Source organism: Notamacropus eugenii, chromosome 5 (assembly GCF_028372415.1).
Source record: "Notamacropus eugenii isolate mMacEug1 chromosome 5, mMacEug1.pri_v2, whole genome shotgun sequence".
Lineage (NCBI taxonomy): Eukaryota > Metazoa > Chordata > Mammalia > Diprotodontia > Macropodidae > Notamacropus > Notamacropus eugenii.
In genome coordinates, this window is record NC_092876.1 from 281810796 (window position 1) to 281828184 (window position 17389).

The 17389-nt window shown below is 36.8% G+C and overlaps 1 protein-coding gene across 3 annotated transcripts in view; it reads right to left on the bottom strand.

The window, feature by feature from the left end:
- KIF5C (kinesin family member 5C) overlaps nt 1–17389 on the bottom strand; it is a 210626-nt gene that overhangs the window by 98165 nt on the left and 95072 nt on the right. For 2 of the 3 annotated variants that reach the window (XM_072613152.1, XM_072613153.1), the window contains exons 3-6: nt 9670–9743; nt 4276–4380; nt 544–592; nt 26–81 (exon numbers count right to left, since the gene is read on the bottom strand). In XM_072613152.1, coding sequence (XP_072469253.1) covers nt 26–81; nt 544–592; nt 4276–4380; nt 9670–9743 — 284 coding nt within the window. The remainder of the gene's footprint in view (nt 1–25; nt 82–543; nt 593–4275; nt 4381–9669; nt 9744–17389) is intronic. The other variant, XM_072613155.1, reaches the window with a different exon arrangement.

The following is a 17389-nucleotide window of genomic DNA, read 5'->3' on the forward strand; positions in this document are numbered from 1 at the left end:
TAGCTCTATGATGTCTTCCTCCTACCTTTACATATGGGACTCTGTTTTTATCTTCATGTACAGCCAGGTTTGTCTTGGATACTACCAGGAGGAGAATGACAGCATGCAATGCAAAGAAGAAAAGCAGAATTAAAGGACCATCGTATGGGGCTGGAAAGAGGTGGAGAACTGGAAGCAAGTACAGCAGAACTCTAAACAAACTCAATCTCTTTTCAACATCATACCTCTGATGGAATAAAATTTCTAAAAGTTTCATGAACAATAACAAGCCAGAGCAGCTTGCCTGAGGAACACATGTGAGGTTGTTTTTTAATAAAACCAAAGACCTCTGGATTTGGGGTCTCAAAGATTCTTTACGACATCACTCACAGTAACTTGAAGGCCCAAAGAAACAAAGTAACCTAAAAAACCCCCACAGCACCTAAATTCCTAAATTAGGCATTTGGCTGCAAAATTGAATTATTTCACTTAACATCTTCAGAATGTTTTACTTTCCCTCTTCAGTTACAATACAAGTAAAGGGCATGCATTCAGATTACTCACCATCAAGTAAGTCTCTTATTTTGTCCAAGTAGATCTCAAAATAGGAAACCTATTTCAAAACAAATGGAGTTTGATATGGAAATAAAACCACATCTCAAAAATCCCAATAACTTACTTTTTAAAAGATTGTTATCTAAAGAATGGTAGAGAAAAGAATCTTAACACAATTGAATTAGTTCTCTTTTTTCTAAGCCTACCCATTTTCTCCATTGATCTGTTACCTGATTATACTACGTCCCTTTTGTTGCCTTCAGCATCACAACTCTCCTAAACGTTTGTGTTTAGCATGTTAGCAAAATGCTTGCTGATAGAACTAAACCTTATATATTTGAAAACATATTTAGGGACATAGATACATATATATATGATACAAGACATTCTTGAAAATAGTTTTCAGAAATCAGTAGAACCTGCTAAAAATTCAACTTGAGAAACAAAGTACATTGATCCCATGTTACATGTTGATTATCTTATCAACCCTGGGTACTCTTGGGTAAGAGTACCTTGGGTACTCTTTCCGTTTTGGGTTTTCATGACACTGTTCCTCTACTGGTTCTCTTCTGACTAGTCTGACCATTCCTCTTCAATTTTATTTACTGGACCTTAACCTGTGTCACAACCACTAACTGTGGGCATCCTTTTATAAGGTCTGTCCTGGATTCTTTTTTTTCCTATATAACACACACACATAACATATATATATGTGTGTGTTTTTATACATATAAACATATACATTCATGTTATATATATGTTATACATATGCAACATATATACATACATTATCCTGTATATATATAAAACACTTGGAGTATTATCATCAGTTGCCATCGGTTCAATTGTCATATCTATGCTAATGATTTTTTGGTTTATGTATTCATTCTTAGTCTCTCTCTCTCCAACCTTGAATTACCAATTGCCTATTAGAAATGTCCAGCTGGATGTTCCATAGGCAGCTCAAACTCACCAAGTCTATAAGGAAATGCTTTATCTTGTCTCCAAACCCACTCTTCTTCTGAACTTTCCTATTATTATGACAAGGACCAATATTGCTCCAGTCCCTCAAATTCAAAAGTTCTTCATAATCCGCAACTCCTGTTCATTCAACACATATATTCAACAAATTCCCAGATCTTGTCATTTTTACCTCCAGTTTCTCTTCCTCCCTTCCCTTCATCCACACAACAATCACCCCATCTCAGGTCCTCAGTATCATTCAACTGGACTATTGTAATAGTCTTCCACTAGGTTTCCCTGCCTCAAGGAATCTCCCCACCTAGTCTAACCTCCAAAACATCATACACCTTCCTAAGGTATATGTTTGATCATGTTATTCCCCTACTCAATGGATTCCATGGGTTCCCTATTATGTTTAGGATCAAATATAAACTAATTTGTTTGCACTTCAAACTTTTCACAATTTGGTCTCTTCCTACCGTCCAAGTCTTCTTTTTCTTCCCTCTCTAACGTTACTTTCCATTGACTTTATATGTATTTTTATATACTTATTTATATCCAATCTGTCTACCACTCTAGACCATAACTTTCTTGAAAAGAACTATTTGTTTTGTTTTGTTTTTCTGAAACACCAGGGCTTAACACAACGTGCAGTAAACATTTAATAAATGCTTGCTTACTTATTTTATCAATGCTTTTCACCCCAGATCACCATGCAAAAAGAGTAGTAGTAGTTCTGGAAGAATAGTCATTGAGTATGTATGTGAAGTGATCAATGTTAGTCTGGGGAAGATATAAGGAATGAACTGGAAAAGACTTGACATAGGTTATGGTGACTAGATTTGGAAGATTCAGGTGGGGTTAGAAGGCGGTATGTTTTACTGGAAAGAACATGTGACTAGGTATCAGAAGGCATGGGTTGACATTCTGGCTCTGCAATAACCATCTTTGTGACCCTGGGCTGATGTCTGGGTCTTAGATTCTGTATCTGTCAAGTAAGGGGATTGCACTAGATGATCTTAATGGACTTCTCTAGCTTCATAATTCTGTACTCTTTTTGCCTAAAGTAGTTTCTCTCTTCTACAACACATTTATTTTCCTTTTCTCTTTCTTCTCTCTCTCACTCACATTCAGTCAAAGATTCCCACGAAAGTCAAAGAATGGAATAATGAGGAGAGGTTGAATATGTTCCTTTTAATTCAGACTTTTTGCCAATTCCATTAGGCTTTTTCTGGTGTCTTTGACCTTCTGGATATATGGGCTTATTTTCACGGCTAACACAGAAAATGTGTTCTAGATTAAGAATCAAACTAGAGATAGCTACCACCTTCATTAATTGAGATTCCGTTTAGATTTCTAAGTTTAAGTCTAATCATTTGTTAGTTTTAATTAACTTCTCCCAGTTTCATTAAAGTCACTTAGTCTGTCCACAAATTACAGTGAATTGGAACTTTCATAACTATGTTTGAATTTCATGTCTTCCATTTTATCTCAGGAACCCAAGTTCAGCCAATGTTTTCACAGACCAATGGATATAAAGCAAAGTATAAGATTCTCACTAGAGTTGGCAAATGATTATCTTTTACAATGCATATAGGGAGAATTGTTATTCATTAATTTAAGTGTTTTTACTGTCCACCCTACCTATTTTTAGTTATTAGCTGGAACATACAAAACCAATACTGAGAAAGTTCAACTTTCATTTTAAGAGGAAAACTGTCAACAACACATTAATCAAAGTTCCATTTCTGCTCTAAGAAATTGCTAACGAGTAGTCAACCTTTTATATTTGCATGCTCCAAATAAAGCTCCAGTAGCTAATTTATCCACTTTTAGCCATCTATAATTCTAGTCAGTTTAAAAATTAATGAATATAACATTTGTCAAGGCAAAAAAAAAATCCTAAATCTAAAACTTCAGTCCTTGGCGCTTAAAATAAATTCTTTTCTTCCTGTCATGGCTGTTTTTATCTTAGTAAGATTCTTAAGGGCAGTAATTGGTTCAGCATCTCACTCTAGAATTAATAAGGAAGGCCTGTGTTAGCATTTTGAAAAATTGAAGTAAAACTGCCATGGAGATAACTGAACACCTAAATCTCAATCTCTTCTAAAGAAAGCTACAGGCTTCTACTTCCTGCTACTATCAAGAACCCCAGAAAAGCATGAATCAAATATGATTCTGGTCAAAGGAGGTGTACAGGAAAGATACTTTTCTTTCAGGTATAAGCCATAATTAAACAATTAGTTACCAATGTGTTTTAGTGAAATATGAGAAGTGAGGAGGATAAAAACAAGTATGATTCTAAGAAGAGATCTAGAAGCTCTCCTTCAATTTGATTTCACAATTACATAGTTCAGATTGTAACAGTCTAAGTCAAATATAAATTCCAGGCACACATTTATACAGGGTGAAAAGTCAAATTAAGGAGAATCCAGATGACTCTAGTGAAAACATACAGAAAATGCTTAAGTACTGATTTTGCTTTCAATTGGTAGCTCCAGTTAAGTTACATATTTTGATCCTAAATATGTAAATGGCTATTTTTTCTCTACTTTGTACATGGAGATACAACTAAAGAGTTTGCTCCAATAATAATTTTAATGACTTTAGTCCAGTCACTTGACATGACTTATAGTTATTTTTCTTGCATTGAAAATATAAAAGGCAGATTCATGATCTTTAATCTGTAGAGCAGTCTCAGAACTCAGCTAAAGTTCAAAGCCCTGGCACAACTTTCCTTCTCAGAAACCAACTAAGAGCATCTCCATCTGCATTTACCTTGATATGAAACTCCAGGTTTTCATCCATAGAGTAAATGTGATCAAAGATGTCATGTGCAATTCTTGGGATGATTCCCATAAGTTGATGGTCATGCAGCTTCCCCTAAAGATATGAAAGGAAAATGGAACAGGTAAATTTAGAAAGCCCTGGAGTGGTATATAGAAGAGTGTGTGTGTGTGTGTGTGTATGTGTGTGTGTGTGTGTGTGCGCACCCACACATGCACCTGGGTTTCTTTAAATATACCTTCCCTTCATCGTAGCACTTAAGAGAGGATTGGCTATATAGCCTAGTGTATCTGTTTGACATTGAATATATTCAAAAGGATACACTGAATAACTCAGTGAATTATTATTTTCCACCAAGAATAGAAATGCTTGTCAATTTCTGAAACATAACGTTAAGACTTATTGAGAAGTTTAAGTTTTCATATTTTTTTACTTAAAAAAAGATTCATTATTTTAAAGACATATCTCCTATATATAAATATGAATCTGGGAAAGGCAGCAGGAAAGAATATTTTAAGGGTTTCAGAAACTGACATGATTTGTGTACCGATGGGAAAAATATCTTATTCCAAAGCAATAATCAGAATCAATAATCACTGACATGTTTATACACACTAACTTTCTGTATTGCCTGAAATAAACATTACAGTTTCAAAGACTTTCAAATATTTTAAAAAGCCACTTGACATGGACTATGTCTCCCTTCCCACAGAGTGAACAGCTTTGTTTGAAGAGACAGCATGACTCTAATCTTTTTTGACTACTCTTTCTCCTCTCCTCCCCAACACGGGGACCAAGGGTCCAGTCAGGAGCTGCTGGTCATGTGTCTCCTTTAACAAAGGGGTAAACATGTGATGTTCCAGAAAAGGGTCAGAACACAGGTGCATCTCCACACTTGTGCTATTGGATGGACCCTGTTATACTGACAAGAATGGGAAGTCTGTCATATGTGGGTACTGAACAATCCTTGGAATCCTTTGCTCCCAACTGCTCTAGTAAATAGAGGATTATTTCCACTGGGTGACCCCAAGCTCTGGAACTCTCTTCCTCCTTCTCTCCCCTTCCTCACTTCCCTGGATTCCTTAAAGTCTCAGCTAAATGCTCACCTTAAGCAAAAAGCTTTTCCCAGTCTTCCTCAATCTTAGAGCCTTCCCTCCTCCCAATTTATCATATGTATATCTTGTTTGTGCATAGTTGTTGTATGCTGTCTGCCCCATTGGATTGTGAGCTCCTTGAGACGAGGAAATATTTTTTATTTGTTTACCTTTCTTTGTATCTGCAGCATGTAGCATAGTACCTGGCACACAGCACAAGCTTAACAGATGCCTGGTGATAATTTGATAGAGGGTCTATTTTGGTTCCCTGAGGCATCCTCTTGCCCCACATTAATTCACTGTAGCTGGTGCCACACTTTTGTAATGTTCAAGACTGAGAGAGCTGTCACCAAACCAATATCACCATCAATTCAATGGCTGACAACCTCTCTTTCAAGCTCCTTTGCATTTAACTACTTTGAATTGTATTCTCTTTATGCTTATTCCTCATATACTTGTATTATTTCCGTGCTGTCTCTCTCATTAAAAGGTAAACTCCTTTCCAGTAGGGACTATTTATTTCATTGTATTTGTATCCCCAGCGCAAAGCATAGTGTCTGGCACATAGTAGGCATTTAATAAATTGATCAGATGATCAATGTTATTAACCCACTTTCTCAACAAGTATTTGCTGGCTTGAGTTCATCTGGATAATAATTTAAAGTTCAAGAAACAAAAAAGTACTTTCAGGGGACAATGAGGAAAAGACTTCTCCTGGACCACAGAAAAATTAACCAATTGATTTAAACCAACAAAAATAGTTCACGCCATCTTAGCATCTGATTTCTTCCAAAAGAGGAAGAGAGCTGACAACGTATGTTTTCCTTAAACTTTTCCCACATTTCCCCAAAGTGAAAGTCTAGTGGTGTATAAAGAAAAGCAAACCCAATACCTATTCCCATTACCACAGAATAAAACCTCCTTTGTTCCAACTTGAGTCCCCTCCCACAATCTCCCAGGCAGGAGATTGAACAAGAGAACATAGGGCAGCCAGTCAACTCATCCAAGAATCAATGAACCTCCTTAAAAGCACTTGACAAGTTGAGGTTCACAGACAAATATTGTGACAAGCAAAAAAAAAGGACCAGGAAAAGTGGATGTATTTGGGGATGTGCTAATTGTAATTCTCTGGGGAGGATCAGTTATGTTCCTGTGATGACATGGTGAAGGTAAACCATAGCAATGTCGCTATCAGTCTAGAGCAGGGCTTCTTAAATTTTTTCCATTTAAGACCCCTTCAGCACTTCTAGAACTGTGGGTCACCAAACCATACGGGGTTCACAGCCCCCGTAAGAAGCACTGATCTAGAGAATTCCTTGAAAAAGTAAGATCTAGACTGGGGGAGGGGTTGGGAAGTGATGGGTGGGAAATTTTATCCAGAGCCATACCCTGAAAAAGAATGACACTACTTGTTTTTTCCCTTGAGCAAAAGCACCCCCGGACTTGCCTCCCCACGAGCATGAGCTACAAAGACCTGAATCTCTGTGTTCTACTGTGTTTTGTTAGGCATAACACTAATATTATCATGGGTTTAATGCTTTTACTGAAAATCTTCCTTAAATACTCTACCTTAAGGAGCTAATCTTTCTAATTTTATGTAGGCTTATACATTTCCCCCTTCAATGGAAGTAATGGAATTATTACGGGATGTTAGACCAAAAGAAGGTAGGAATTAAAATTGAATATTACCTTGATTTACATGTGACAGTTCTGACCATTTTTAGGGAATTAACATCCCTCCCCCTAAGGTCTTTTAAAAAATAAGTATTTCTAATAAGCGGTTTTTAAAAATCCTACTCATGAAATGGTACAAACCCTGCAGATATTTTGATTTAATTACATTCCAAGTTAGTGGATTGCTTTACTATTCAACCATCTGTGTGGGCTGAGCCTGTAGCTTCCCAGGAGGCAGAGAATACTTAATTAGAGAACATCACCAGTGATTAACCCCTCAGAAAAGGGGTAGGTAAGACCATACCCAGGAAGGGAGCTGAAGAGGAACAGCAGCACATCATTACATGAATCCCCTTCGAGCGATCAAATAAACAGCCTATTTTTCCACAAGCCACACTTGAAATAAATGTTGTTCTATTTCAAACCTTCAACCAAGAGAGGCAGTCATGAGATGGAATGAGCAACCTAGAGTCCAGATTTTTAAACTCAGAGGTAGAATAGAATTCAACTCATTTTTGACAGGCAAATGATACTGCTTTAGATACTCCTTAGTTATGTTCTGTGGATTACAAAGGCATTCTACCCACAAAGAACTTAAGGTCTTTTAAATTCTATTTGAATCTCTGGACCAAAGGCAGAATTTGAATTTAGGCTATACCTACAGTCAGTTTATTCCATCTTTTTTAGTAGTGAGTAAAGGAAAGAATACTAGATTTAGATATCGAAAGATGTAGGTTTAAGTAAATCCACAATTTGGCAGCAGTTCAAGCAACAACTTCTCCATACCTCAATTTTTTCATCTGTATAATAAAAGACTTGTACTTTGTACAAATATAGATAGTACAATCGATGTGCTAATCTATCTACTATCTACTATAGTAATACTTATATTTAATGCTACCTACTTAATAGAGCTGCTGTAAGGATGAAATGAAAAAAAAATGTATGTATAAAGCACCATGATCTCCCTGAGGTAGAGATATTCGCTCCTCTAATACAGATTAAAATTCTTCCATACCTTAGTAGATGGTTTCATGAGTCGTTATGGACAAAAAATTCATCATCTGGTAGTCAACCTTTCAATGAAATGACTTTCCAAACTCAACCGTGTTGTTCCTCTGGCAGGAAACAATCTCTTAGACTAGACATTCTCTTAGGGTCCTTTCAACTCTAATGATCCATGATTATTCCATGATGAAGTCTTCCAAGTTTGGTAGACCTACCAGAGTTTACATTCTATTGGCATACCTTTCAAGAAACCAGAGTCACTGCCATATCACAAGGAAGTATTATGATAGGACCCCAGTGGAAGAATCCACTCTATTACTGCTGTTGCTCAGTCATTTCAGTCATGTCTGACTCTCTGTGACCCCATTTGGGGTTTTATTGGCAAAAATACTGGAGTGGTTTGACATTTTCTTCTCCAGCTCATTTTACAGATGAGGAAACTGAGGCAAACAGCCAGTAAGTGTTTGAGGCCAGATTTAAACTCAGGAAAATGGGTCTTCCTGGCTTCAGGTCAACTAAGCTGCCCTTCACACTATATAAACACTGATTATTTTTCTAAAACAAGCTTCTAGCTTGAATAGGGATCTCTGAATTAGTTGATTTATTCTATTAGATTATTTCACAATTAAAATAAGAAAATTCAACATTGGTCTGTCAAGTAAAAATAATCATGAAGATTATAGGGATGACAGCTAACATTTATACTTAAAGCTTTGTAAAATGATTTCCATACATTATTTCATTTGTTTTTCATAATTCATAGGAGTAAGGTAACTTCTTATACTCCATATTCTAAGTGAAACATTTATGGACTACTAAACATTTAAGGACTTTGAAATCTCATCTCACAAGCTAAAACACTTCTGGAGTAGCTTGGCATATCTCAGCAATATTCTCAGGAGGCGATTATGAATGAGAAAACCTAGGCATGAAAGATGGATCTGACACCACTCTTTGTAAGCTGAATTCCCTCAAACTTTGTTAGTAACGGAGTTTAAAACACAGGACTGAAAACTATCCAATGACATTCTTCCCAATTCCCATCCCAAGCAACTACTAAAATGTGTATGGTATTTAGGATTCAAATGGGGAAATACAATCTAAACAGTGAACCCCTCCCAAAAAAAATTTAGGATTCTTATGGAGAAATACCATCTAAACACTGACCATAACCCCAAAAGAGAATCACACAACAAGTTAGTCACCGAACTAAAAATGAAATCCTATACCATGCTGTCTCTCTGCTGTTGTGGAATTTTTAGGTCATTTAAAAAAGCTAAACTTATTAAAAGCCAATCTTAAAAGCTAAATTGAAGTTTGTAGAAATTAAATAACTTGTTCAAAATTAGGTGCTAAGTGGTGGAGTTGACTTGAACCCACATTTTCTGACATTGAAATCTAGTATTCATTCCTTTACATCACAGATTTTTAAAATGGAGTAAAAGACTGCAACTGTATCCTAAAATCAAATTCTGCCTTTGGTCCAGAAAGCCAAAGCCTGCACTGGCCAAAGCCCAGACAAAGTTTCAATTCCATTTCTTTATGTAAACAGTATGTGATATGTCCTTTCCTCCCAAACCCACCCTCAACATCAACACTACAATCTTACCTCCATGGTATGGGTTTTTCCTGAAGAGGTCTGTCCATATGCAAAAATAGTCCCATTGTAACCTTCCAGTACATCTGCAGAAAAGGAAAATAAATATCCAATCCAGTTATTTCTTTACTTGGTATAGGCTGTTAAATTTTGTCACATTTAACATATATTATATCCTCAAACTTTTCAAGACAAGAAAATATTTAAGAACCAAGTCAGAAATATTAGGACCTGCCTTCTCCTTCTCTACTGAAGACCAAATGAAGGGGGAAATGGGTTCAGATTAGGACAAGATGAACCAAGGAATGAGGAGTTAATGAGAATGGACTGGGAAGTATTTTCTCCATACAACTCTAAGATCAAGAGGCTTGGAAGATACTCTAAAAGATCTTTTGAGGCCCCTTCTACAAATGAGTGTGCATGTAAGTCATAATATATTTATCACATATGATAAAGATATGTATACTAATATAATAAAGCCGTATATATATTCTTATTAGATCAGCCAAAATCAAGTCACAGGTGCTCTGAATTTCTGGAGAACCAGGCAGAATAGAATTTCTTTCCTCAGATTTGATCTATTTAGAATATTGACTCCCATTTAAATCCTTAGGGAATTCTCCCCTGTGAAAATCCACAAGAGCTTCCCCAAAATGGAATTCTTTCTGGGGTGAGGTAACAAGAGATATCAGTGTGTAAAACAAGAAGCAAGGCAACCACTGGCTGAGAGACCAAAAGGAGCTCCGACTTAGATTTGAAAACCTCCTGTTTCCTCCGTGACAGTACTAGCAAGCTAGCCAGCACATTAGCATCAGAATTTTTTTTGTAATTATACAATGAGGGCACTCACTGTGCAAACCCACACACATTGCAGGCCGTCTTCCATTTCACACAGGGAAAAGGAAAGGCACAGGCAAGGAGGATGTTTTTCCTGAAAGCACTGGGCTTATCTGCAGGAAACGTTTCAAAGCAGCAGAGGTAATTAAAATATATTAGTAGTCCTTTTCCCTAGTTACTCTCAAATGCATACAAATATCTCAGAAAGGAAAAAGAAACATAATTAGTCTCTCTAATGCCAGCTAACTTCCCTATGGGGAGGAAGTCTTAATTTGCCAAAGGTAGGGGGAAGGGACAGAGAGGTATGCACTCTGTGGTGAAAGAAATCAATCAGGCAGGCGATCAGCTTAATCCATTTAGTTGACCAAATAGCTTTTAAGCCTGTGAGAGCTTGATATTATTTCATGATGCTGAGTCAGATTTCCTTTTTCAAAAGTCATCTTATTGATTTCAGGTTGATGGAGTTTGAGTAGAGGCAGGAAAAAAAATAAGAGTTTTTTGATTGGAATGGCAGGGGGAGAGGGGAGAGGAAGGTAATGGGAGAAACTGTGTGTAGAAGAGAAAGGAGAGGAGAGAATAGAAAGAGGAGAGGAAAGTAGAGAGAACAAATGCTTGCTAGTTACAGGTAATAAATATGTAACAACTGTGTGGTTTGGGACAAGGGAAATGTTAAAACCTAATTGTCCACAAGAGCTTACAGTGGGCTCTAACATATTCGCCATTATCAATCCTTATGAGAGTTCATTTGATGATTAGGAACATCAGTAGCCTATAAAAACACAGTATCAGGACCATGAGCCCTATCTTTAATTTTCCTTACAATTTTAACTTTTTTTATGAGTAAATTTCTTTCAGGCTCCTTAATTCAATTTAACCAATAAACAAGCACTGGTGTATCTACAACTTACCAGGAACTAAACCGGTGGATTCATGTTAGTTTGTTTGGCTACTTGAAAAGCATAACAAATACAGATGTACTTATAAAAATGCTCTAGAAAACTGCAACCAAAACATAGATTCCAAATTCAAAGGGACTTAGAGGGCACGTCAACCAACCTTTTCATTTTGTTTGTAACGATGCGGGGGGGGGGGGGGGGGGGGGGGGGGGGGGGGGGGGGGCCTCAATGAGTCACCTCATTCCACTTAACTGTGATCTCTAAATCAAATGAGAACATATATCCACTAAACAGTCAAAGGTGTGAACAAGGCTGAGGTATCTCCATTGAATCAATGAAAGACATTTCAAGGGCAGCAACAGGAAGTGTGGTTTGACTGAGAGACTGTTCCATGGTCTGTGACTTGTGTGTAAAATCATCAAGAAGATGATTCAAGCACCTGGAAATTTTGTGGTGAAAGCCTTCTAGCCAAGCACCTGAGAAGGAATTGATTTCTTGGTGGTGAAGCAGAGAGCACCTTGCTCTTTTTCCCACCCCCCTCACTAAAGGATAACCTTTTAAATTTCTGACATTTGGAGTATTTGGGGACTTCCTATAAAAATGCCTCAGGATTTCAGAATCTCTGGAAGAGCTGACTGTAATGTGAGCCCAAGACAAAAGCTATTGAGGAATGGCAACTTTAAGACTCTACAAAGAGACCAGGAGAAAAATTATACTATGTCTGAGGGGAGCTTCAGGAATACCTCATGAAGAGAAGCAAAGGATTCCTAGCCATCGAGAAGTATGAGTTATCACTTGGAAACATTTGCTGTCTTATGCCCACTTTTCCAGTGTTTTGGTGGAAGAGTATGTCAAAGCTTTCTGGGGGGGAGGGGGAGAAGAAGGAAGGGAGGGATGCTTCCTAGCAATTACTTTTACTATACTATCTTTGTAAACGTATTTTTCTTAAAAATGAAATCTGTCTGATCAGACTAATAACAATTGATAACTATGGGGGAAACACACCATTAGGGATTTAAGAGATATAGTACTAGAAAACCTCTGCTACCTCTACTGTTTCAGAGTCCTTTAGCACCCTAAGGGAAAAGTAGTAAAAAGTTGATCTCTGACCTTTAGTCTAAACGATCAATGCTAGTGTAGATGGCAGAAGTAAAACCAGAGTATGAACAACAATTGGAGCACATTAAGGGCCTCCTAACTCTAAATCCAAGGTTGTTTCTATACTGTACTTTAAGTCCCATTTCATTATTTTCAGGAAACACTGATTTTAGAGATGGGCATAAGCTACGCTGATACAGTAAACACAACAAAATTTGAGCATTAACAGTGTCATTAGCTTGGTGGCTGAACTGATTTCTCAATTAAAGCTATATAATCTACAAAATTAAACCTTTCTTCCAAAGTGAAATAGGATCTCTTCATCTTGAACTACTCCTCAAAGAAGTAGAAGGAAATCATAAAACACATCTTCACTGGAGTCCATTAGCTCAATTGACTGAGCATGATGAGAGGAGGAATCAGCATGTTCCTTCCTGCCCCCTGCTCTACCATCACTGATCCTGTGAAGTTCACCCATCCAGATTATGTGGCTGTCATTCATTCAATCAATCAATCAGCAAGCATTTGTGTTCTCTGACTTCTAGATTACCCAGCCTCTTTCCTTCCTCAATGACTTCAGCACCTAGATGACTTCAGCACCTGATTACAGGCTTCCTATCTACCCTATTCTTCAGATTTGGTAATAAGGATTTTCAGTATTCATGATAACAACACCTTGAACAACATGGCCTCCCAATTCTCCTCAGTTTTCACAATCTCCATCACCACTTTACCTTTGACTGCCACACACAGAAAGAAGCATTCAAACCTTAGACATCACCATCACCAGAAATGGCTCTGTCTCCATGACTCTGAATGCTGAAGATTTCCTTTCTGACTATAATCTGTCCTTCTATTTCTTCGTGAGGTACCATTCTATGGTAAAAGAGCTTCACTTTGGAATGAAGGGACCTGAGTTCAAATGCTGGTTCTGCCACTCCCTCCTTGTGACCTTGGGTAAATCATATGTCCTCTCTGATACTAAATGATCTCTAAACTTCACTTGTAGTTCTAAATCTTTGATCCTCTTGGCCAATTCTCTGCCTCAATTCTGATGGTACATTTTGTAATTTTATGTATTTTACTTTATGCATTTAACAATATTATTCAGAGAAGGGATCCATAAGCTTTCCCAGACTGCTAAAGCAGTCCTTGACACAGAAAAGAACCTTTATGCCAGAGGAAGTTGTGGAATTTGACTCACTAGGTTCCCTGGATTCATGTTATCAAACACCAAGTATGCCTTTATGCTTGTACAGAGCAGCTTTTTTATTCATTTCTTATGGACTCCCTACCATATTCTCCATTGGCTTGTCCTAAATCTTTTCTCCCCTCAAACCCTCAGTGTTAGACATATGCCTCTCACAACAAAGACCATTACTTCCATTTACCAAAGAGAATAAGGGCATTCGTTCATTGTGAGTTCCCTCATCGCCCCTCCTCGACACAAAATATTCTCTTTATTTCCACTCATCTCTTCCTTTTATTCCAGTTTCAGAGGTTGAGATGACCTTAACTGCCAAAGCTATTACTTATATTTCTGTCCAGGAACTTATCCCCTCCCATTCTCTCTTGAACTTTGCACCACCCACATCAATCTCTTCCCTTTCCTTCCCCATCTCTCGAATTTTAAATAAATTCCTCTTTACTGGCTCTTTCCTTGTGGATTAAAATATTCTCAAGTTTCCCCTAGCCTCAAAACAAACCAAAAATAAAAAGCCTTGACTATTTATGCTATTGTCCTATATCTCTTCTCCTCCTTCTAGAAGACAAGCTCTTGATTCATCATCATTTCCTCACCACCCACTCCTCAGGTCCTGCAATCTGACTTTCACCCTATGACTCATTAACACTGCTTTCTCCATCACTTAATTGCCAAATCTAATGGCCTTTTCTCTCATTCAACATTTTCCTTGACTTCCTGACCACTCCATTCCTCTTGGTACTCTCTCTTAGCTTCTTTGACCTTGTTTTTTCCTGGTTCTGTTCTTATCTTTCTATTTTTTTCCTTCTCCCTTATTAGTTTATCCTCCTCATGCAACCCCTTCAGTGTGGATGTCTCAAAAGCCTCTACACCTCCTTGTCTTCACTGAGTCTCCTGGGAATTTCATTCATTCACATGATTTCAATGATTACTTTTATGAAGATGGCTCGCCAAAGTCACTTAATCTAAACTGAAGATAATGATAATAGCTATACCTGTATCAGAGGATAGATAAGAAAGTCAAATGAAATAATGGATATAAAGTGTTCTGTAAACATTAATGTGCTATATAAATGCTGTCTATTATTTTTAATTTCATTCTTATGTCTTTTTATGGAGTTCAATTAGAAAAAGTCATAGAATCTTCTGTCATTCTTTTATATTTAATGTTTTGTATATTGTTGTACATGTAAATAAAATAATGTTTTTGTAATTAAATCAAGTATTGAGATGTTATCTCACTTTTAAGGGCTCATCAAAAGTATCTTTGCTCTTAAGGTCCTAGCCATAAAATATTTTTTAATCCTACTCAGATGATAAAAATAAAATCACAAGTGTAACAAGTTAGGGTAGCAAGAAAGACCTTAAAGCATGGTGGTTCAGTTTAGTGGAAAGAAAACCTGGTTTGAAATGAACACACACACACACACACACACATGCACACGCACAACCTAAGTTTGTAGTAAGAAAAACTGAGTTGAAAACTTGACTCTGCTACCTGTGTGACCTGAAACAAGTCACTTAAACTCCCTGGGTTGGGGATTTTTTAACTATAAAATTGTGCTCCTGGCCTCTCCCTCCCTCTTACTGGAGAGGATGGAGGGTGGATATCAGGAGAGTTCCTCCCAGATGCTTCATTGAAGGACTCCCATGGTGGCCATCTCATAAGTTCCCACTGGAAACAGGACTTCATCTTCTCCTTCACCCCCTTCTCCCCCACCACTTTCCAGATTCTTTTTATGTGTTATAAGCTCCTAGGGCACAGGGGCTGTCTTTTGTCTTCCTTCCTATCCCTTGCACTTAGCTCAGTGCCTGGCACCTAGAAATAAGAGCTTACTGACTTACTGACTGTTGACTATAAAATGCAGGGATTAAACTATGAATGTCCTTTCCAGTTCTAATTCCTATAATCTTAAAAACAAAAACATACAATTTCAACAACATAAAAATCTTTAAAAATCTTTTCATGAAAAAAATCAATTTAGCTAGAATACAAAAAGAATAAACCAACTGGGGGGAAATGTTTCCATTAACTATCTCTGCTGAATATCTGAGATATGTTAAAAGTATATTTTTAAGAGCTAAGGTTATTCTGTTAAGAATTGGCATGACTAGCTTCATATTGTTCCAACATGAACTGTAATTACTCCCTAATTACTACAAAAACAACTGTTACAAAGGATTTCAATATTCGTCCATCCACTTCTTTCTTTATCTTGTTTTATAAGTAATATATGGTACTCTTTGATTAGTATGAATAGCCGTACCAACAAGGATGCATTTCTTCTCTATCTCCCATAACTAGTGATGAATATTCTCTTGAACAAGTACATGCTGTTTTGTAACAAGCAGTCATTTTTTAACCTTTATCTCACATAACGTATGAAGATTATGAGCTGAATTGTAAGACACACACATGTCCATCAACTACTGGTGAAGTATGAATCACTGAGTAAATAAACTGCTGTCTCTATGTGATGGCTAGTTTCTAAGCAGAAGCCATTCAATGGACTTGAGGAGAACCTGAACAACAGACACAGGGAATTAACATTAAACATATATGATCAAGAGCCATTTTCTAATACATAAGAAGTCAAATAACAAATAGTTTTCAAACAATGAAATGCAAATAATGGATATCCAAAATTTTCTAATGTTACCAATCACTAGTAACAGAAATACAAATTTAAATGATTTTTAAAATGTTTTACCTCATGCCGATTAAACTGGCAAAGATAAAAGTATATTGGGGAGCAATGAAAAAGAAGACTGGATATACTGGTGGAAGAATTGTAAGTCAGTTCAAGTAATATTCTGGAATACCACTTGGAATTATATAAGAAAAGTCATTAAATTATTCATACCCTTTGAGTTATTTCACTCCTGGATATGTATACTCAAAGAAGCCAAAGTCATAAAGAAAGGTCAGTCCTACGTATAACACAATATTCAAGTAATTACTCTTTGTAGTAGCAAACACAAACCAGCCCTGATAACGTGGGTGCTCAATGATTGAGCAAACTATGGCATATGAATGTAATGAAATAATGTTGTGGTTTAAGAAATGATCAATATGAGGAAATCTGCAAAACTTTGGAAGATTTCAATGAATTGATTCTACATGAAGAAAGCAGAACCAGGTAAACAATATGCACAATGACTATAAGGTAAATGAAAATAACACTAAAAAGCAACTGAACTCAAATTTCAGTAACCCTCAGTTTGGGGAAGAGACAATGAAACATACTTTGTTCCTAAGTATAGAAGTAAAGGACTAGAGAGCCAAAAGGTTGCCTACAATATCAGAACAAGTTCATCTTATCCCCTGACTTTGCTGTAAAGAATGATATATAGTGGGAATTTACTGTGAATAGATATAAAGATATAGATATAGAATAGAGACTAGAGTTATGATTTCATTGCTTTGGGTAATTACCTGTAAGGAAACTCCTACCAATATAGCTCAATAACTTCTCAGGACCTTAAAATCTTAGAGGTCATGTATGGTAAGACACAGAATTAAAACTTGAACTTGAGTTCTCCTGGCTCTGAAGTCAGCTCCTTATCAATCTAATCATACTACCTCAATTAGAAACCTAACGGACGTGAATGATTAATAAAAAAAAAAGGAACAATCTAAATCATATCTAAATTTAAAAATCTACAAATAAGTACAATTAAGCTGGAACATAAAATA